Raw genomic sequence first — 23,104 nt, 5'->3', positions numbered from 1 at the left:
ATCTTTTTCCTTGTTCCCTTCTTGAACAGGGGGGGTTACAACAGCGATTTTCCAATCCTCTGGGACTTTCCCTGACTCCAGTGACTTTTGAAAGATCATAACTAACGCCTCCACTATTTCTTCAGCTATCTCCTTTGGAACTCTAGGATGTAGCCCATCTGGGCCTGGGGATTTATCAATTTTTAGACCTCTTAGTTTCTCAAGCACTTTCTCCTTTGTGATGGCTACCATATTCAACTCTGCCCCCTGACTCTCCGGAATTGTTGGGATATTACTCATGTCTTCTCCTGTGAAGACTGACGCAAAGTACTTATTCAGTTCCTCAGCTATTCCCTTGTCTCCCATCACAAAATTACCAGCGTCATTTTGGAGCGGCCCAATGTCAACTTTTGCCTCCTGTTTGTTTTTAATGTATTTAAAGAAACTTTTACTATCATTCCTAATGTTACTGGCTAGCCTCCCTTCAAATTTGATCCTCTCTTTCCTTATTTCTCTATTTGTTATCCTCTGTTTGTTTTTGTAGTCTTCCCAACCAGAGAAACACCCATTAATCCCCACTCTTTGCTTTCTATTAATTAACCAATCCTTTATCCATGCTACCACTTTACCCTTAATAGAACAAGAACAACAAAGGACAAAGAAATGTACAGCACAGGAACAGGCCCTTCGGCCCTCCAAGCCCGTGCCGACCATGCTGTCCGACTAAACTACAATCTTCTACACTTCCTGGGTCCGTATCCCTCTATTCCCATCCTATTCATGTATTTGTCAAGATGCCCCTTAAATGTCACTGTCGTCCCTGCTTCCACCACCTCCTCCGGTAGCGATTTCCAGGCACCCACTACCCTCTGCGTAAAAAACTTGCCTCGTACATCTACTCTAAACCTTGCCCCTCTCACCTTAAACCTATGCCCCCTAGTAATTGACCCCTCTACCCTGGGCAAAAGCCTCTGACTATCCACTCTGTCTACGCCCCTCATAATTTTGTAGACCTCTATCAGGTCTCCCCTCAACCTCCTTCGTTCCAGTGAGAACAAACCGAGTTTATTCAACCGCTCCTCATAGCTAATGCCCTCCATACCAGGCAACATTCTGGTAAATCTCTTCTGCACCCTCTCTAAAGCCTCCACATCCTTCTGGTAGTGTGGCGACCAGAATTGAACACTATACTCCAAGTGTGGCCTAACTAAGGTTCTATACAGCTGCAACATGACTTGCCAATTCTTATACTCAATGCCCCGGCCAATGAAGGCAAGCATGCCGTATGCCTTCTTGACTACCTTCTCCACCTGTGTTGCCCCTTTCAATGACCTGTGGACCTGTACTCCTAGATCTCTTTGACTTTCAATACTCTTGGGGGTTCTACCATTCACTGTATATTCCCTACCTGCACTAGACCTTCCAAAATGCATTACCTCACATTGGTCCGGATTAAACTCCATCTGCCACCTCTCCGCCCAAGTCTCCGAACAATCTAAATCCTGCTGTATCCTCCGACAGTCCTCATCGCTATCCGCAATTCCACCAACCTTTGTGTCGTCTGCAAACTTACTAATCAGACCAGTTACATTTTCCTCCAAATCATTTATATATACTACAAAGAGCAAAGGTCCCAGCACTGATCCCTGTGGAACACCACTGGTCACAGCCCTCCAATTAGAAAAGCATCCTTCCATTGCTACTCTCTGCCTTCTATGACCGAGCCAGTTCTGTATCCACCTTGCCAGCTCACCCCTGATCCTGTGTGACTTCACCTTTTGTACTAGTCTACCATGAGGGACCTTGTCAAAGGCCTTACTGAAGTCCATATAGACAACATCCACTGTCCGACGTGCATCAATCATCTTAGTGACCTCCTCGAAAAACTCTATCAAGTTAGTGAGACACGACCTCCCCTTCACAAAACCATGCTGCCTCTCACTAATACGTCCATTTGCTTCCAAATGGGAGTAGATCCTGTCTCGACGAATTCTCTCCAGTAATTTCCCTGCCACTGAAGTAAGGCTCACCGGCCTGTAGTTCCCTGGATTATCCTTGCTACCCTTCTTAAACAGAGGAACAACATTGGCTATTCTCCAGTCCTCCGGGACATCCCCTGAAGACAGTGAGGATCCAAAGATTTCTGTCAAGGCCTCAGCAATTTCCTCTCCAGCCTCCTTCAGTATTCTGGGGTAGATCCCTTCAGGCCCTGGGGGCTTATCTACCTTAATATTTTTTAAGACACCCAACACCTCGTCGTTTTGGATCTCAATGTGACCCAGGCTATTTACACACCCTTCTCCAGACTCAACATCTACCAATTTCTTCTCTTTGGTGAATACTGATGCAAAGTATTCATTTAGTACCTCGCCCATTTCCTCTGGCTCCACACATAGATTCCCTTGCCTATCCTTCAGTGGGCCAACTCTTTCCCTGGCTACCCTCTTGCTTTTTATGTACGTGTAAAAAGCCTTGGGATTTTCCTTAACCCTATTTGCCAATGACTTTTTGTGACCCCTTCTAGCCCTCCTGACTCCTTGCTTAAGTTCCTGCCTACTTTCCTTATATTCCACGCAGGCTTCGTCTGTTCCCAGCCTTTTAGCCCTGACAAAAGGACTGTGTACCCTTTGTCCCTGGCCGCCGCCATTTTGTTTTCTTTACCTTGCTTCTCCCGTTGCTCCAGTGCCGCTCCTTTGGCCGTTACACTTCTGGTCCGTTTCATAGAAGTTGCAGGGGGACCTCTCTCTTCCCTTCCCCACGGGTTGCGTCAAAAAAAAAAGTTCCATTGGGGCTCCTCTAACGAACCCGAAAGTCCGTAGTAGCGGGAGCTGCCGAATCGTGCGGCTTAGATCCGCATAGCTGCAACCGGAAGTCGAGAGGGAATCCTTTTGGCAGTGTTCACTTCACCAGTCTGCCCCAAAAAGTCTATGGAAACTCCTGAAAAAGGTCTGAGAGTCCGTTCCAGACGGGAGCTGCCGAATGCGCGACCTACTCCTCCATGGCCGCCACCGGAAGCCTCGTCCCTGCTTCTTCAATGGCCTTGGTAGATCTTTTCACAGTTGTTCCCTCTGCTGCTAGAATTCACCTTTGGTAGAGTCAAGTCAGATTGCAGCTTTAAGCTTGCCCTTCCCCTGCCTGCATGCTGGAAGAGGCCTTTGCCTATTCCTGCAGCTCAAGCCAAATCTTTTACTGTTTCTGCCTGGTCTGGTAGCCAAAGCCAAAAGACATAACATTCCTGGGGGACACTGTGAGGGGAATGCTGCAGTCTTCTTCCCACACCGGGAAATGTCAAACAAATGCCGTGGGGGCCCTGTAAAAGAGCCCAAAAGTCCGTTTCATGCGGGAGCTACCGAATATGCGACCAAGCTCTGCATAGCCGCACCCGGAAGTCCCCCCTTAAGGATCCTGAAGACACGATCCAAGACATCCCTGGCCCTGGCACCCGGGAGGCAACATACCTTCCGGGACTCTCGCTCGCGACTACAGAATCTCCTATCTATTCCCCTAACCATTGAATCTCCTACTACTAATGCTTTTCTATTCTCCCCCCCCCCCCCCCTTCCCTTCTGAGCCCCAGAGCCAGACTCCGTGCCAGAGACCTGGCCGCTTGGGCCTTCCCCCGGTAGGTCATCCCCCCCCCCCCCCCCCCCCAACAGCATCCAAAACGGTATACTTGTTTTGAAGGTGAACGGCCACGAGGGATCCCTGCACTGTCTGCCTGTTTGTTTTCTTTCCCCTGACTGTAACCCAGCTACTCTTGTCCTGTACCTTGGGTGTGGTTACCTCCCTGTAACTCTTCTCTATCACCCCCTCTGCCTCCCGGATGATCCGAAGTTCATCCAGCTCCAGTTCTCTAACACGGTCTTTTGAGGAGCTGGAGTTGGATGCACTTCCCGCAGATATGGTCAGCGGGGACACCGGTGGTATCCCTCACCACCCACATCCTACAGGAGGCGCATGCAACTGGCCTAGCCTCCATCCCCTCTTACCTTACAGAATATCGCTGCCCTGTGGACCAACTGGACCTCTGCCCTCCGACTCTGCTCCCAATCAGCTGCAAAGATTCTGAGCCCTGGCAACATTCTAGTAATAGTGCTGAAGACTTGTGCTGCAGAAGTTTCAGGCCCATAGCTTGTTCCAGAACATCTACAACGGTGTCCATAAAAAGCAGGGCAAATCCAACCCGACCAATTACCACCCCATCAGAATACACTTGATCATCAGCAAAGTGACACAGTGTTGTTGACCATGCTATAAAGTGGCACTTACACATCAATAACCTGCTCAGTTTGGGTCCCTGTAGAGTTACTCATCTCCTGACTCCAGTACAGCCTTTATCCAAGCATGTACAAAAGAGCTGAACACCAGAGGTAAAATAAGAGAGTTTGTCCTTTAAGTCAAGGCAACATTTGCCTGAGTGTGACATCAAGGAGCCCTGGGAAAACTGTGGGAGGGGGGGGGGGGGGGGGGGGGGGGGGGGGGACTCAGCTGTTTGGAGACAGATCTGGCTCAAAGGAAGAGTATTGTGGTGGTTGGAGGTCCATCATCTCAGCTCCAGGCCCTTCCCTCCAAGCCTGTACCAGTCATGATGCCACCCTTGGCCAAAACCCTCAACACTTCCGAGTGCCTTATCCCTCTATACCCATTCTATCCATGTATTTGTTGAGATGTCTTTTGAATGGCGTTAATGTCGGTGTTAATGTATCTGCTTCCACAACCTACCTTGGCAGCACATTCCAGGCACTCACCACCCTCTGGGGCAAAGTTTAGAGGAGATGTGTGAGGCAGGTTTTTTACGCAGAGGGAGGTGAGTGCCTGGAACACATTGTCAGGGGAGGTTGTGGAAACATTAACGGCATTCAGAAGGCATCTTGACAAACACATGGATAGGATGTGTATAGAGGGATACGGCACAAGGAAGTGCTGAGGGTTTTGACAAAGGTTGGTATCATGACCGGTACAGGCTTGGAGGGCCGAAGGGCCTGTTCTTGAGCTGTATTGTTCTTTGTTCTGTGTAAAAAAAACTGCCTCGCACATCTCCTCAACTTTGCCCCATGGACCTTAAACATATGCCCCCTAGTGACTGACCCCTCCACCCTGGGAAAGAGGGTGCAAGTAACAACTGTGCTATATATGTGCCATTCAATAACTATCTCCAGCAAGAAACAATCCAACCATATCCCCTTGACATTGTTGGAAGTAAGTTGTATTTGTGTGCTGGGCATAAGGTATATTTTAAATTCTTATTTGAAATGTTTACATGTTGCCTGTAAATCTTGTGGGTTTGTTTAGATGCCTGCACTTCCTGAGGTTTTAATGACACTAAAACAAGCAGAGGATATAAAATAAAAACTGGACCCACAGAGATAGCAATAGTTGTTGGTTCAGTTGGGTTTCCGTTATCTGGACCACTGGGAGCTCTTCCGGGGCAGGTGTGACCTATATAAGAAGGACGGGTTGCATCTAAACTGGAGAGGCATAAATATCCTGGCCGCGAGGTTTGCTAGTGTCACACGGGAGGGTTTAAACTAGTATGGCAGGGGGGTGGGCACGGGAGCAATAGGTCAGAAGGTGAGAGCATTGAGGGAGAACTAGGGAATAGGGACAGTGGGGCTCTGAGGCAGAGCAGACGGGGAGAAATTGCTGAACACAGCGGGTCTGGTGGCCTGAAGTGCATATGTTTTAATGCAAGAAGTATTACGGGTAAGGCAGATGAACTTAGAGCTTGGATTAGTACTTGGAACTATGATGTTGTTGCCATTACAGAGACCTGGTTGAGGGAAGGGCAGGATTGGCAGCTAAACGTTCCAGGATTTAGATGTTTCAGGCGGGATAGAGGGGGATGTAAAAGGGGTGGCGGAGTTGTGCTACTGGTTCGGGAGAATATCACAGCTGTACTGCGGGAGGACACCTCAGTGGGCAGTGAGGCTATATGGGTAGAGATCAGGAATAAGAAGGGTGCAGTCACAATGTTGGGGTTTTACTACAGGCCTCCCAACAGCCAGCGGGAGATAGAGGAGCAGATAGGTAGACAGATTTTGGAAAAGAGTAAAAACAACAGGATTGAGGTGATGGGAGACTTCAACTTCCCCAATATTGACTGGGACTCACTTAGTGCCAGGGGCTTAGACGGGGCGGAGTTTGTAAGGAGCATCCAGGAGGGCTTCTTGAAACAATATGTGGACAGTCCAACTAGGGAAGGGGCGGTACTGGACCTGGGATTGGGGAATGAGCCCGGCCAGGTGGTAGATGTTTCAGGAGGGGAGCATTTCGGGAACAGTGACCACAATTCAGTAAGTTTTAAAGTACTGGTGGACAAGGATAAGAGTGGTCCTAGGGTGAATGTGCTAAATTGGGGGAAGGCTAATTATAACAATATTAGGCGGGAACTGAAGAACATAGATTGGGGGCGGATGTTTGAGGGCAAATCAACATCTGACATGTGGGAGGCTTTCACGTGTCAGTTGAAAGGAATTTAGGACCGGCATGTTCCTGTGAGGAAGAAGGATAAATACGGCAATTTTCGGGTACCTTGGATAACGAGAGATATTGTAGGCCTCGTCAAAAAGAAAAAGGAGGCATTTGTCAGGGCTAAAAGGCTGGGAACAGACAAAGCCTGTGTGGAATATAAGGAAAGTAGGAAGGAACCTAAGCAAGGAGTCAGGAGGGCTAGAAGGGGTCACGAAAAGTCATTGGCAAATAGGGTTAAGGAAAATCCCAAGGCTTTTTACACGTACATAAAAAGCAAGAGGGTAGCCAGGGAAAGGGTTGGCCCACTGAAGGATAGGCAAGGGAATCTATGTGTGGAGCCAGAGGAAATGGGCGAGGTACTAAATGAATACTTTGCATCAGTATTCACCAAAGAGAAGAAATTGGTAGATGTTGAGTCTGGAGAAGGGTGTGTAGATAGCCTGGGTAACATTGAGATCCAAAAAGACGAGGTGTTGGGTGTCTTAAAAAATATTAAGGTAGATAAGTTCCCAGGGCCTGATGGGATCTACCCCAGAATACTGAAGGAGGCTGGAGAGGAAATTGCTGAGGCCTTGACAGAAATCTTTGGATCCTCACTGTCTTCAGGGGATGTCCCGGAGGACTGGAGAATAGCCAATGTTGTTCCTCTGTTTAAGAAGGGTAGCAAGGATAATCCAGGGAACTACAGGCCGGTGAGCCTTACTTCAGTTGTAGGGAAATTACTGGAGAGAATTCTTCGAGACAGGATCTACTCCCATTTGGAAGCAAATGGACGTATTAGTGAGAGGCAGCATGGTTTTGTGAAGGGGAGGTTGTGTCTCACTAACTTGATAGAGTTTTTCGAGGAGGTCACTAAGATGATTGATGCAGGTAGGGCAGTGGATGTTGTCTATATGGACTTCAGTAAGGCCTTTGACAAGGTCCCTCATGGTAGACTAGTACAAAAGGTGAAGTCACACGGGATCAGGGGTGAGCTGGCAAGGTGGATACAGAACTGGCTCGGTCATAGAAGGCAGAGAGTAGCAATGGAAGGATGCTTTTCTAATTGGAGGGCTGTGACCAGTGGTGTTCCACAGGGATCAGTGCTGGGACCTTTGCTCTTTGTAGTATATATAAATGATTTGGAGGAAAATGTAACTGGTCTGATTAGTAAGTTTGCAGACGACACAAAGGTTGGTGGAATTGCGGATAGCGATGAGGATGTCAGAGGATACAGCAGGATTTAGATTGTTCGGAGACTTGGGCGGAGAGATGGCAGATGGAGTTTAATCCGGACAAATGTGAGGTAATGCATTTTGGAAGGTCTAGTGCAGGTAGGGAATATACAGTGAATGGTAGAACCCTCAAGAGTATTGAAAGTCAAAGAGATCTAGGAGTACAGGTCCACAGGTCATTGAAAGGGGCAACACAGGTGGAGAAGGTAGTCAAGAAGGCATACGGCATGCTTGCCTTCATTGGTCGGGGCATTGAGTATAAGAATTGGCAAGTCATGTTGCAGCTGTATAGAACCTTAGTTAGGCCACACTTGGAGTATAGTGTTCAATTCTGGTCGCCACACTACCAGAAGGATGTGGAGGCTTTAGAGAGGGTGCAGAAGAGATTTACCAGAATGTTGCCTGGTATGGAGGGCATTAGCTATGAAGAGCGGTTGAATAAACTCGATTTGTTCTCACTGGAACGAAGGAGGTTGAGGGGCGACCTGATAGAGGTCTACAAAATTATGAGGGACATAGACAGAGTGGATGGTCAGAGGCTCTTCCCCGGGGTAGAGGGGTCAATTACTAGGGGGCATAGGTTTAAGGTGAGAGGGGCAAGGTTTAGAGTAGATGTACGAGGCAAGTTTTTTACGCAGAGGGTAGTGGGTGCCTGGAACTCGCTACCAGAGGAGGTGGTGGAAGCAGGGGCAATAGTGACATTTAAGGGGCATCTTGACAAATACATGAATAGGATAGCAATAGAGGGATACGGACCCAGGAAGTGTAGAAGATTGTAGTTTAGTCGGGCAGCATGGTCGGCACGGGCTTGGAGGGCCGAAGGGCCTGTTCCTGTGCTGTACAGTTCTTTGTTCTTTGAGAGAAGGTCAGTGCAGTTGGATGCACAATTTCACAGACATTTGAATTGATTTATTATTGTCACATGTACTAGTATACAGTGATAAGTATTGTTTCTTGCATGCTATACAGACAACGCATACCATACATAGGGAAGGAAGGAGAGACTGCAGAATGTTATGTTACAGTCATAACTAGGGTGTGGAGAAATGAATGAGGTAGGTCCATTCAAAAGTCTGATGGCAGCAGGGAAGAAGCTGTTCTTGTGTCGGTTGGTACATGACCTCAAACTTTTGTATCTTTTTTCTGACGGAAGAAGGTGGAAGAGAGTATGTCCGGGGTGGATGGTGTCCTTAATTATGCTGGCTGCCTTTCCGAGGCAGTGGGATTTATAGATAGTCAGTGGATGGGAGGTTGGTTTGCATGATGGATTGGGCTACATTCATGACATTTTGTAATTTCCTGCGGTCTTTGGCAGAGCAGGATCCATACCAAGCTGTGATACAACCAGAAAGAATGCTTTCTACGGTGCATCTGTAAAAGTTGGTGAGACTCATAGCTGACATGCCAAATTACCTTAGTCTTCTGAGAAAGTAGACTCACTGGTGGGCTTTGCCAACACAGGCAGGTTGGTTCAAGGGAACAGAAAGCAAGTCCCAAACTAAAAAAACAAAAAGTACCAGAAACCTGGGAATAGGGAAGAAGAAAGCCTGAGAAAGATGGTGAAGTCAAGGAACAAGGCATGGGAGTCTGGAAAACGGGTCCTGTTCAATGAATAAGGATGGAGCGGACAAAAAACTTCAAATTGAAGAGACTGGAGTTACAAGAAAAGGACATCATGCAAAAAGGCAAAAGATTTGAGGAGACCACCAAAGGTTGTTGACTCCTGACTATGGGCCTGTGAGGCAGTGGTGTTCTAGAAGGCGATGCTTGAATACGTGTGACGTTCCAGGGCAGGGGAGGGAGGCAATGGGATAGTGGAATTGTCACTTGACTAATATTCCAGGGACCTAGGGTAATGTTCTGGGGACCCAGGATGAATCCCACCATGGCAGATGGTGAAATTTGAATTACATTAAAAATCTGGAAATGAAAGCCGACCATGAAACAATTGTCATTAAAACCTACCTGATTTACAAATATCCTTTAGAGAAGGAAATCTGCCATCCTTACCTGGTCGGCCTACATATGACTCCAGACCCACAGCAATGTGGTTGAGTCTTAAAATGACCCTCGAGGGCAATTAGGAATGGGCAATAACTGCTCGCCCAGCCAGCAACGCCTACAACCCATGAAATAATTTTTAAAAAATTATAAGGAGAGATTCAAGTCTTTGGCAATGGATCCTTGGTAAAGATATCTTGGAAAGCAGAATTTGGAAACCGTCCCGTCAGACCCCTTGGCTCACAGTGAGGTGATTTGCTGAGAAATCCGTAGAAGTTGTTTTGGGTTTCGTAGTGTGGGGTGGCTGACCACAGTTTCCTTCTGGTTGACGTAAACTGTGTATTTACAGAGAACATTAGACTATCAGGTAGATTTTGTAACTTCATAGAACATAGAACAATACAGCGCAGTACAGGCCCTTCGGCCCACGATGTTGCACCGAAACAAAAGCCATCTAACCTACACTATGCCATTATCATCCATATGTTTATCCAATAAACTTTTAAATGCCCTCAATGTTGGCGAGTTCACTACTGTAGCAGGTAGGGCATTCCACGGCCTCACTACTCTTTGCGTAAAGAACCTACCTCTGACCTCTGTCCTATATCTATTACCCCTCAGTTTAAAGTTATGTCCCCTCGTGCCAGCCATTTCCATCCGCGGGAGAAGGCTCTCACTGTCCACCCTATCCAACCCCCTGATCATTTTGTATGCCTCTACTAAGTCTCCTCTTAACCTTCTTCTCTCCAACGAAAACAACCTCAAGTCCATCAGCCTTTCCTCATAAAATTTTCCCTCCATACCAGGCAACATCCTGGTAAATCTCCTCTGCACCCGCTCCAAAGCCTCCACGTCCTTCCTATAATGCGGTGACCAGAACTGTACGCAATACTCCAAATGCGGCCGTACCAGAGTTCTGTACTGCTGCAACATGACCTCCCGACTCCGGAACTCAATCCCTCTACCAATAAAGGCCAACACTCCATAGGCCTTCTTCACAACCCTATCAACCTGGGTGGCAACTTTCAGGGATCTATGTACATGGACACCTAGATCCTCTGCTCATCCACACTTTCAAGAACTTTACCATTAGCCAAATATTCCGCATTCCTGTTATTCCTTCCAAAGTGAATCACCTCACACTTCTCTACATTAAACTCCATTTGCCACCTCTCAGCCCAGCTCTGCAGCTTATCTATATCCATCTGTAACCTGCTACATCCTTCCACACTATCGACAACACCACCGACTTTAGTATCGTCTGCAAATTTACTCACCCACCCTTCTGCGCCTTCCTCTAGGTCATTGATAAAAATGACAAACAGCAACGGCCCCAGAACAGATCCTTGTGGTACTCCACTTGTGACTGTACTCCATTCTGAACATTTCCCATTAACCACCACCCTCTGTCTTCTTTCAGCTAACCAATTTCTGATCCACATCTCTAAATCACCCTCAATCCCCAGCCTCCGTATTTTTTGCAATAGCCTACCGTGGGGAACCTTATCAAACGCTTTGCTGAAATCCATATACACCACATCAACTGCTCTACCCTCGTCTACCTGTTCAGTCACCTTCTCAAAGAACTCAATAAGGTTTGTGAGGCATGACCTACCCTTCACAAAGCCATGCTGACTATCCCTGATCATATTATTCCTATCTAGATGATTATAAATCTTGTCTCTTATAATCCCCTCCAAGACTTTACCCGCTACAGACGTGAGGCTCACCGGTCTATAGTTGCCGGGGTTGTCTCTGCTCCCCTTTTTGAACAAAGGGACCACATTTGCTGTCCTCCAGTCCTCTGGCACTATTCCTGTAGCCAATGATGACATAAAAATCAAAGCCAAAGGTCCAGCAATCTCTTCCCTGGCCTCCCAGAGAATCCTAGGATAAATCCCATCAGGTCCCGGGGACTTATCTATTTTCAGCCTGTCCAGAATTGCCAACACCTCTTCCCTACGTACCTCAATGCCATCTATTCTATTAGCCTGGGGCTCAGCATTCTCCTCCACAACATTATCTTTTTCCTGAGTGAATACTGACGAAAAATATTCATTTAGTATCTCGCCTATCTCTTCAGACTCCACACACAATTTCCCATCCCTGTCCTTGACTGGTCCTACTCTTTCCCTAGTCATTCGCTTATTCCTGACATACCTATAGAAAGCTTTTGGGTTTTCCTTGATCCTACCTGCCAAATACTTCTCATGTCCCCTCCTTGCTCGTCTTGGCTCTCTCTTTAGATCCTTCCTCGCTACCTTGTAACTATCCATCGCCCCAACCGAAACTTCACACCTCATCTTCACATAGGCCTCCTTCTTCCTCTTAACAAGAGATTCCACTTCCTTGGTAAACCACGGTTCCCTCGCTCGACGCCTTCCTCCCTGTCTGAAAATTAGTAACTTCCTTACTAATCTGTATATATCTATGGTATAGTGGAGTGAGGAGTAGTGTATTTTAGTTAATTTCCTGAATAAATGTTTTATTCTTCGGTTGAAAGTTCATTCAACCTGGCTCCTGTGACATTGTTCAGCCGCTCCCTCCCGCGTAACTAAATAAAAATTAAAAGTTAGCGTCTATCAATCCGGGTTCCACTCTGGAATCTGACTTTTCTAGTTGTAACATCAGCTGGGATCATAACAAAAGTCAGTGGTAATTATTTTTGCTGAATCCCTCGCTATCGACATCCTGAAAGTTCCCATTAACCAGAAACTGAACTGGACCAGCCATATAATAATTTTTATTAGTGTCGCAAGTAGGCTTACATTAACACTGCAATGAAGTTACTGTGGAAATCCCCGAGTTGCCACACTCCGGCACCTGTTCAGGTACACGGAGGGAGAATTCAGAATGTCCAATTCACCTAAATACTGTAGCTTCAAGAGCAGGTCAAAGATGGGAATCCTGTAGCGAGTGAGTTGCGTCCTGACTCCTCAATGCCTGTCCCATCTACAAGGCACAAATTAGGAGTGTGGTGGAATACTCTCCACTTGCCTGGATGAGTGCAACTTCAGAAAAACTGGAAGCTCAACATCATCCAGCACAAAGTAGCCCGCTTGTTTGGTACCCTATCCACCACTTTCAACATCCACTCCCTCTACCACTGATGTACAGTAATTGCCGTGTGTACCATCTACAAGATGTACTGCAGGAACTCACCAAAGCTCCTTCAGCAGCAACTTCCAAACCCGCTACCATCTAAAGGAACAAGAGCACAGAGACAAGTGAACACCACCGCCCGGAAGTTCTCCTCCAAGTCACTCACCATCGTGACTTGGAAATATATTACTGTTCCTTCACTGTCACTGGGTCAAAATCAAAGAGCAGCAGAGACAAGGGAACACTTCCACCTGGAAATTCCCCTCCAAGTCACTCACCATCATATATTCCCGTTCCTTCACTCACTGGGACAAAATCCTGGACCTCCCTCCTGAAGTTGCATATAAAGGGTGTACAGGAGAGTTTATCCATGCACATAATCTGAACTCTGATAACTGGTAATTAAAATGCTCAAAGTAAGCCTTTGAAGTTGCGTACCAAGGATTGTAAATCAATTTGTTAAACTGCCGCAATAATGAACCTCTTGCACTAATTATATTGAGAGCTCCCAGGCAACAATGACTTGACTGACATTAAAATGTGAACAGTGATTTTCGTTGACATGAGCAGTCAGAGTCCCAGCGAAAGCTGCAAAGTCAGTCAATTTTTTTCAGGAAACTGCAAGGGCCAATTTCAGCCAGGCTCGAGAAGAATACAGGACAGTTAGAAGAGGATTTCTGTTTAAGACTGATATAGGGAAATGTGGTGTGTTCTTTAACTTTGTATTATAATAAAATAACAATTATATTGATTGGACTTGATTCAGTCTCTTGCTATGAATAAAACTTTATCATTTGTATCTGGCCTCATGTTGAAAACATTCCAGACAAATAGAGTCATGTAAATACCACATGTCATGTGGGGTCCAGTTCAGATCTTAAGATGGGTATTATTTTATCTCTGGGCTATGCTGTAAAAGAAGCAACTGCTGTTGACTACAGGTGTGGGATCAAGTTGGGGGGGGGGAGGGGGGGATGCAGCTGGGAGGGGGTAGGGGATGTGGGATCCAGTTGGGGGGTAGGGGGTGTGGGATCCAGTTGGGGTTCGGGGGGGATCCAGTTTGGGGGGATCCTTCTGTGAGGGCGAGGGGATGTGGGATCCAGTTGGAGGGGAGGGTGTGTGGGGTCCAGTTGGGGGGAGGGGGTGTGGGGTCCAGTTGGGGAGAGGGGGTGTGGGGTCCAGTTGGGGGGAGGGTGTGTGGGGTCCAGTTGGGGGGAGGGGGTGTGGGGTCCAGTTGGGGGGAGGGGAGAGGGTGTGGGATCCAGCTGGGAGGGGGGGATGTGAGATACAGTTGGGGGGGTGAGGGGGGGATCCAGTTGGGGGGGAGATGTGGGATCCAGTTGGGGGGTAGGGAGTGTGGGATCCAGTTGGAGGGGAGGGGGTTTGGGATCCAGTTGCGGGGGAGGGGGTGTGGGATCCAGTTTGGGGGGAGGGGGTGGGGGATCCAGTTGGGGGGGAGGGGGTGTGGGATTCAGTTAGGGGAGGGTTGGGGGATCCAGTTGGGGGAGGGTTGTGGGATTCGGTTGGGGGGAGGGTGTGTGGGATCCAGTTATGGGAAGCGGGTGTGGTATCCAGTTGGGATGAAGTGGGCGTGGTATCTAATTGGGGGACGTGGTTGTGGGATGGAGTTGTGAGAACCAGTTGGGGGGAAGGGGTTCTGGACTCTAGATGGGGTGAAGGGGGTGTGGGATCCAGATGGGGGGAAGTGGTTGTGGGATCCAGTTGGGGTGAAGGGGGCATGGGATCCAGTTGAGGTGAAGGGGACGTGGGATCTAGTTGGGGTGAAGGGGGTGTGAGATCCAGTTGGGTTGAAGAGGGCGTGAAATCCAGTTTGGGTGAAGGGGGAGTGGGATCCAATTGGTGTGAAGGGGGTGTGGGATCCAGTTGGGGTGAAGAGGGTGTGAAATCCAGTTGGGGTGTATGGGGCGTGGGATCAAGTTGGGGTGAAGGGGGTGTGGGACCCAGGTGGGATGGATCAAGTTGGGGTGTAGGGGGCGAGTGATCCAGTTGGGGTGATGGGGGTGTGGGATCCAGTTGGAGGTGGCCTCCAGTTGAAGGGAGGGGACATATGGGATCCAGTTGAAGGAAGGGTGTGTGGGATCCAGTTGGGGTGAATGGGGCACGTGGGATCCAGTTGGTGTGATTTGGGTGTAGGATCCAGTTGGGGTGAAGGAAGCATGTGGGATCCAGTTGGGTTGAAGGGGGCATGGGATCCAGTTGGGCTGAAGGGGGCATGTGGGATCCAGTTGGGGTATCGGGGATGTGGGATCCAGTTGGGGTGAAGGTGGTGTGGGATCCAGTTGTGGTGAAGGGCGTGGGATCCAGTTGGTGTGAAGGTGGTGTGGGATCCAGTTGTGGTGAAGGGGGCATGGGATCCAGTTGGGGTGAAGGTGGTGTGGGATCCAGTTGGTGTGAAGGGGGCGTGGGATCCAGTTGTGGTGAAGGGGGCGTGGGATCCAGTTGGTGTGAAGGGGGCGTGGGATCCAGTTGGTGTGAAGGGGGTGTGGGATCCAGTTGGTGTGAAGGGGGCGTGGGATCCAGTTGGTGTGAAGGGGGCGTGGGATCCAGTTGGTGTGAAGGGGGCGTGGGATCCAGTTGGGGTGAAGGGGGTGTGGGATCTAGTTGGAGTGAAGGGGCATGTGGGATCCAGTTGGGATAAAGGGGCGTCTGGGGTCCAGTTGGGATGGAGGGGGCGTGGGAGCCAGTTGAAGGGAGGAGGCATGTGGGATCCAGTTGGGGTGAAGGGGGGTGTGGGGTCCAGTTGTGATGAAGGGGCGTGGGAGTCAGTTGGGGTGAAGGGGGAGTCGGAGCCAGTTGGGGTGAAGGGGGCGTGGGAGCCAGTTGAAGGGAGAGGGGGCATGTGGGATCCAGTTGGGGGAAGGGACCATGCGATCCAGTTGGGGAGGGGCGTAGGATCCAGTTGATGCTGCTGAGCCTATCATTATTATGATGATAAAGGCATCATAGCACATTTGAGTTACTATATAACCAAGTGCATCCTTTTAATTTGAGTGAGCTAAAGCTAACAGCTGTGTTTATTATTAAAGAAGTTGACATTAGTGCAAGAAAAGGTTTGCACAGAAACACATTTATACAAAACTTAAATTACAGGGCGCACGGGTTAGAAATTAGGAATAGAGTAAATTTAGACAAATCTTTCATCCAGACGATACCTTTTATGGGATTTTACACCACCCATTGGGGTGGATAGTGGGTATCACCTGATTTGAGAGATGTTCTCTGAAAGATTTGAGGTAGGCTTAAAATAACGGAAGACAAAAGAACAATACAGCACGAGGAACAGGGCATTCTGCCCTTCCAAGCCTTAACTGGTCATGATACCAATCTTGACCAATACCCTCCGCACTTCCTAGTGCTGTATCCCTCTATATTAATCCTATCCATGTGTTTGTTAAGGTGCCTTTGGAACGCCGTTAATGTATCTGCTTCCACAACCTCCCCTGGCAACGCGTTTCGGGCACTCACCACCCTCTGTGTTTTAAAAAAAAAAAAAAACCCCAAAAAACTGCTTGCACATCTCTAAACTTTGCCCCGCGGACCTTAAATCTGTGCCCTCTGGTGACTGACTCCTCCACCCTGGGAAAGGGTGCCTGCCCATCCACTCTATCCAAGCCCCTCATAATCTTGGCGACCTCTATCAGGTCACCCCTCAACCTCCATTTTTTTAATGAAAACAGTCCGAGTCTATTCAGCCTCTCCACATAGCTAACACCCTCCAGACCAGGCAACATAGAACATAGAACGATACAGCGCAGTACAGGCCCTTCGGCCCACGATGTTGCACCAAAACAAAAGCCATCTAACCTACACTATGCCATTATCATCCATATGTTTATCCAATAAACTTTTAAATGCCCTCAATGTTGGCGAGTTCACTACTGTTGCAGGTAGGGCATTCCACGGCCTCACTACTCTTTGCGTAAAGAACCTACCTCTGACCTCTGTCCTATATCTATTACCCCTCAGTTTAAAGCTATGTCCCCTCGTGCCAACCATTTCCATCCGCGGGAGAAGGCTCTCACTGTCCACCCTATCTAACCCCCTGATCATTTTGTATGCCTCTATTAAGTCTCCTCTTAACCTTCTTCTCTCTAACGAAAACAACCTCAAGTCCATCAGCCTTTCCTCATAAGATTTCCCCTCCATACCAGGCAACATCCTGGTAAATCTCCTCTGCACCCGCTCCAAAGCTTCCACGTCCTTCCTATAATGCGTTGACCAGAACTGTACGCAATACTCCAAATGCGGCCGTACCAGAGTTTTGTACAGCTGCAACATGACCTCCTGACTCCGGAACTCAATCCATCTACCAATAAAGGCCAACACTCCATAGGCCTTCTTCACAACCCTATCAACCTGGGTGGCAACTTTCAGGGATCTATGTACATGGACACCTAGATCCCTCTGCTCATCCACACTTCCAAGAACTTTACCATTAGCCAAATATTCCGCATTCCTGTTATTCCTTCCAAAGTGAATCACCTCACACTTCTCTACATTAAACTCCATTTGCCACCTCTCAGCCCAGCTCTGCAGCTTATCTATATCCCTCTGTAACCTGCTACATCCTTCCACACTGTCGACAACACCACCGACTTTAGTATCGTCTGCAAATTTACTCACCCACCCTTCTGCGCCTTCCTCTAGGTCATTGATAAAAATGACAAACAGCAACGGCCCCAGAACAGATCCTTGTGGTACTCCACTTGTAACTGAACTCCATTCTGAACATTTCCCATCAACCACCACCCTCTGTCTTTCAGCTAGCCAATTTCTGATCCACATCTCTAAATCACCCTCAATCCCCAGCCTCCGTATTTTCTGCAATAGCCTACCGTGGGGAACCTTATCAAACGCTTTGCTGAAATCCATATACACCACATCAACTGCTCTACCCTCGTCTACCTGTTCAGTCACCTTCTCAAAGAACTCGATAAGGTTTGTGAGGCATGACCTACCCTTCACAAAGCCATGCTGACTATTCCTGATCATATTATTCCTATCTAGATGATTATAAATCTTGTCTCTTATAATCCCCTCCAAGACTTTACCCACTACAGACGTGAGGCTCACCGGTCTATAGTTGCCGGGGTTGTCTCTGCTCCCCTTTTTGAACAAAGGGACCACATTTGCTATCCTCCAGTCCTCTGGCACTATTCCTGTAGCCAATGATGACATAAAAATCAAAGCCAAAGGTCCAGCAATCTCTTCCCTGGCCTCCCAGAGAATCCTTGGATAAATTCCATCAGGCCCCGGGGACTTATCTATTTTCAGCCTGTCCAGAATTGCCAACACCTCTTCCCTACGTACCTCAATGCCATCTATTCTAATAGCCTGGGTCTCAGCATTCTCCTCCACAACATTATCTTTTTCCTGAGTGAATACTGACGAAAAATATTCATTTAGTATCTCGCCTATCTCTTCAGACTCCACACACAACTTCCCATCCCTGTCCTTGACTGGTCCTACTCTTTCCCTAGTCATTCGCTTATTCCTGACATACCTATAGAAAGCTTTTGGGTTTTCCTTGATCCTACCTGCCAAATACTTCTCATGTCCCCTCCTTGCTCGTCTTAGCTCTCTCTTTAGATCCTTCCTCGCTACCTTGTAACTATCCATCGCCCCAACTGAAACTTCACACCTCATCTTCACATAGGCCTCCTTCTTCCTCTTAACAAGAGATTCCACTTCTTTGGTAAACCACGGTTCCCTCGCTCTACGCCTTCCTCCCTGCCTGACCGGTACATACTTATCAAGAACACACAGTAGCTGATCCTTGAACAAGCTCCACTTATCCAGTGTGCCCAACACTTGCAGCCTACTTCTCCACCTTATCCCCCCCAAGTCACGTCTAATGGCATCATAATTGCCCTTCCCCCAGCTATAACTCTTGCCCTGCGGTGTATACTTATCCCTTTCCATCATTAACATAAACGTCACCGAATTGTGGTCACTGTCTCCAAAGTGCTCTCCTACCTCCAAATCCAACACCTGGCCTGGTTCATTACCCAAAACCAAGTCCAACGTGGCCTCGCCTCTTGTTGGCCTGTCAACATATTGTGTCAGGAAACCCTCCTGCACACACTGTACAAAAAACGACCCATCTAATGTACTCGAACTATATCCTTTCCAGTCAATATTTGGAAAGTTAAAGTCTCCCATAATAACTACCCTGTTACTTTCGCTCTTATCCAGGATCATCCTCGCCATCCTTTCCTCTACATCCCTAGAACTATTTGGAGGCCTATAGAAAACTCCCAACAGGGTGACCTCTCCTTTCCTGTTTCTAACCTCAGCCCATACTACCTCGGAAGATGAGTCCCCATCTAGCATCCTCTCCGCCACCGTAATACTGCTCTTGACTAGCAGCGCCACACCTCCCCCTCTTTTGCCTCCTTCTCTGAGCTTACTAAAACACCTAAACCCCGGAACCTGCAACATCCATTCCTGTCCCTGCTCTATCCATGTCTCCGAAATGGCCACAACATCGAAGTCCCAGGTACCAACCCATGCTGCCAGTTCCCCTACCTTATTTCGTATACTCCTGGCATTGAAGTAGACACACTTCAAACCACCTACCTGAACACTGGCCCCCTCCTGCGACGTCAAATCTGTGCTCCTGACCTCTATACTCTCATTCTCCCTTACCCTAAAACTACAATCCAGGTTCCCATGCCCCTGCTGCATTAGTTTAAACCCCCCTAAAGAGCACTAACAAATCCCCCCCCCCAAAGGATATTTGTGCCCCTCGTGTTCAGATGTAGACCATCCTGTCTGTAGAGGTCCCACCTTCCCCAGAAAGAGCCCCAGTTATCCAGAAATCTGAATCCCTCCCGCCTGCAGGTAAACCTCCTCTGCACCCTCTCCAAAGCCTCCACATCCTTCTGGTAGTGTAGCGACCAGAATTGTGTGCAATATCCCAAGTGTGGCGTTACTAAGGTTCTATACAACTGTAGCATGACTTGCCAGTTTTTATGCTCGATGCCCCCGTCTAATGAAGGCAAGCATTCTGTGTGTTTTCTTGACTACTTTGTCCACTTGTGTTGCCACCTTCAAAGATCTGTGGACCTGTATGCCCAGATCTCTGACTTTCTGTATTACTCTTTAAAAAAAAATTGAAGTACCCAATTCATTTTTCCAATTAAGGGGCAATTTAGCGTGGCAAATCCACCTACCCTACGATTCTTTGTGTTGTGGGGGCGAAACCCACGCAAACACGGGGAGAATGTGTAAACTCCAGACGGACAGTGACCCAGAGCCGGGATCGAGCCTGGGATCTCGGCGCCGTGAGGTAGCAGTGCTAACCACTACACCACCGTGCTGCCCTGACTTTCTATATTCCCAAGAGTTTTGCCATTTACGGTATATGTTCGACCAAAATGCATTACCTTATATTTTTCCGGATTAAGGACATGCAAAAGGAGATACTTTTGATAGGCTTGTCTTGATAGGCAATATACTTTGTGAATCCTGAGTAAAGAATTTCCTGCCACATTGTGTTCTGTAGAGAGAAGATCTTCCATTTTATATTCCGTCCTTGGGCCACAATGGGCAAACTGAATAGATTAACAGCTGAAGTAGCAAATTGCCCTAAAGTATTCCTGAAAACAGGGGTCATCTTTTAACAACAGCATAAGTGTTGGGCTTGGAGATAACTCGCTCTTCAGCTTTTATTAACCAATTAAGACATCAAAGGCTAACAGAAGACTCAAGTTAAAGTTACACATGGCAGTTGAGGAACTTGAATTCATTTTATATAAATATGTCTAGTTTTAGGGATGATAAATCAATGTTCTCTTTAAAATTTAGTTGTGCGCAGTCCCTTTAACTATTTTTGCACCGCTGCACATGTGTTATTTATCAAAGCTACCGATCAGGCTGCTTAACAACCACACAGATTGCAAAAGCATTTGTGATCATGTCCTGAAAACACCCTTTCGGGAAGAAGTCTGACTGCAGACCCAGGTCAGTGTGGTTGACTCTTAACTGTCCTCTGGCCTAACAAGTCACTCAGTTGTATCAAACCCCCAGAAAAACTGTAATCCACATTGGCTGCAGCAGTTTAAGAAGTCAGCTCACCCACTAAATGTTATGATTCTTGATTGGTTTGGAATTTGCATTATGCCATTGACATTGTTCAAAGAATTTACAGTGCAGAAGGAGGCCATTCGGCCCATCGAGTGCACCGAACCTTGGAAAGAGCACCCTACTTAAGCCCACGCCTCCACCTTATCCCCGTAACTCAATGACCCCCACCTAACCTTTCGAACACGAAGAAGAAATTTAGCAAAGCCAATCCACCTAACCACATCTTTAGATTGCGGGAGGAAAGCGGAGCATCCGGAGGAAACCCACGCAGACATGGGGAGGAAGTGCAAACTCCACACAGACAGTCACCCGAGACGGGAATTGAACCTGGGTCCCTGGAGCTGTGAGGAAGCAGTGCTGCCCACTGTGCCACCGTGCTGCCTACTAATCATCCTACAAACTAATAAAAAACAAATCAATGCATTTGAGATGGTGGGAGTTTGCATTCTTTGTGCAACTGTTCACTATTGATTCATAGATTGTGGTTATAGTTTTTTGTCTCTCCTGTCTTCCCCAGAGTTTCTTGGGCGGTTTGTTTACTCCAGTGTGTGACATCAATATTGTTCTCAATGATGCAGACACCAGGAAAACAGCAGAGATTAAAAGTGAAGATGGCAAAATAGAGAAACATTATCTGTTTTATGATGGTGAATCTGCAACAGGGAAGGTAAGCATTTACTATTTGTTGTGGTCATTTCTTCCACCAATTCTCTTTTGAAAAGGGAGGACTTGAGGGATTCAAACACTCAGTTCTTCACATGAGGATTAGTTGCTGCGAAACATCTGAAAACATGGAATTACTGTTGGAACATGCTCACCATCTCTTCCTCATTGTTTGTATTTTTTCCCAGTGTGTGGTGACTTTGCATTTACAACCCATCCCTGGATACTCTGTGACGGTGGTGGGTCTTGTCCTAAACTCTGGCAGCAGTGATGTTCTCTCTCAGTATTGTTGAGAAGCAGTTTGTGGATGATTCTGCAGTGCAGTGAGAACCAAGGATGCGGAAAGGGATTAAGATTATTTATGTGGGCAGGCAGATGAAATTGTCCAACTCACCACCTAAAGATCACTATCCTGGCCAGTATTCCAAGGCGAACAGCGAATCAGACCAGCCGACAACTCTCTGTAAATGAATTGATGATGCTGATTTGGTTTTAAAATGGATCAGTGGTAAGTGACAATACAAACTTGGCAAAATTCCCAAAAGAATATTTTGCTTCCTTTCCACACGGAAGTGATATATGCAACAGGTCAAGGGATGGAGAATCGGGAATGGACAATAAGAGATTGAAATGAGACCGGTGGCTTCTACCTAAAAGAAAAAAAAAGCAAGGAAATTGTGATACATTAGTTGGCTTGTTGAATTTGGAAATGTTACCAGTTAATCGAAGAAAGTAAAGAGTATTGCTGACTAAAGAGACATGTCAAAGCTTTTCATCTTGCATTCATCAGGGCACTTCGCAAGAATCCCAGTATCGCGGGAAATCAATAATTTATATTGTATGAGAAAAGAATGCTGATTGGTTGGCAAGTGGACTCTGATAGAGACGTTGCCATGGAGAATGCATTAGCTGATGGTGACTGACACACAACTGCCAGGTATTGTTTGAAATTTAATCCAGGCAGCTTGGTTGGTCAAGGCATTGCTTGGGGAATGAATTACATGCAAATGCACTACACCGTGAGCCTGACTGACAATCTTAAATTGATTGGAAGCACACTGATTATTAAGTTAATGTTGTTCAATTGTGGAATCATATTTAATGTTGGACACTTATGTTTTGAGCTTTCAAGCTTGAGCTAGTTGGGTACTGTCTGTACCTTGCCTGTTGTGAACAGCAGCTGGGACATGCTGATTTATTGCGATTCATCAGTCATTGGGCCTACATACCGAGCACTGAAATTCATGATTCAGGGGCAGCACGGTAGCATAGTGGTTAGCACAATTGCTTCACAACTCCAGGGTCCCAGGTTCGATTCCGGCTTGGGTCACTGTCTGTGCGGAGTCTGCACATCCTCCCCGTGTGTGCGTGGGTTTCCTCCGGGTGCTCCGGTTTCCTCCCACAGTCCAAAGATGTGCAGGTTAGGTGGATTGGCCATGATAAATTGCCCTTAGTGTCCAAAATTGCCCTTTGTGTTGGGTGGGATTACTGGGTTATGGGGATGGGGTAGAGGTGTTGACCTTGGGTGGGGTGCTCTTTCCAAGAGCCGGTGCAGACTCGATGGG

At 47.4% G+C, this 23,104-nt stretch overlaps 1 protein-coding gene across 3 annotated transcripts in view; it reads left to right on the top strand.

Annotated features, from left to right (window-relative positions):
* vps26a (VPS26, retromer complex component A) overlaps positions 1–23,104 on the top strand; it is a 239,827-nt gene that overhangs the window by 36,437 nt on the left and 180,286 nt on the right. For 2 of the 3 annotated variants that reach the window (XM_072478757.1, XM_072478754.1), the window contains exon 2: positions 21,394–21,543. The exons of the other annotated variant lie outside the window; for it this stretch is intronic. In XM_072478757.1, the coding sequence (XP_072334858.1) occupies positions 21,394–21,543 (150 nt within the window). The remainder of the gene's footprint in view (positions 1–21,393; positions 21,544–23,104) is intronic. 3 annotated transcript variants of the gene reach the window in all.

Source organism: Scyliorhinus torazame, chromosome 16 (assembly GCF_047496885.1).
Source record: "Scyliorhinus torazame isolate Kashiwa2021f chromosome 16, sScyTor2.1, whole genome shotgun sequence".
Classification (NCBI taxonomy): Eukaryota; Metazoa; Chordata; class Chondrichthyes; order Carcharhiniformes; family Scyliorhinidae; genus Scyliorhinus; species Scyliorhinus torazame.
The sequence above is the reverse complement of the archived record's forward strand: the minus strand, read 5'-3'. Positions and strand labels throughout refer to the sequence as shown.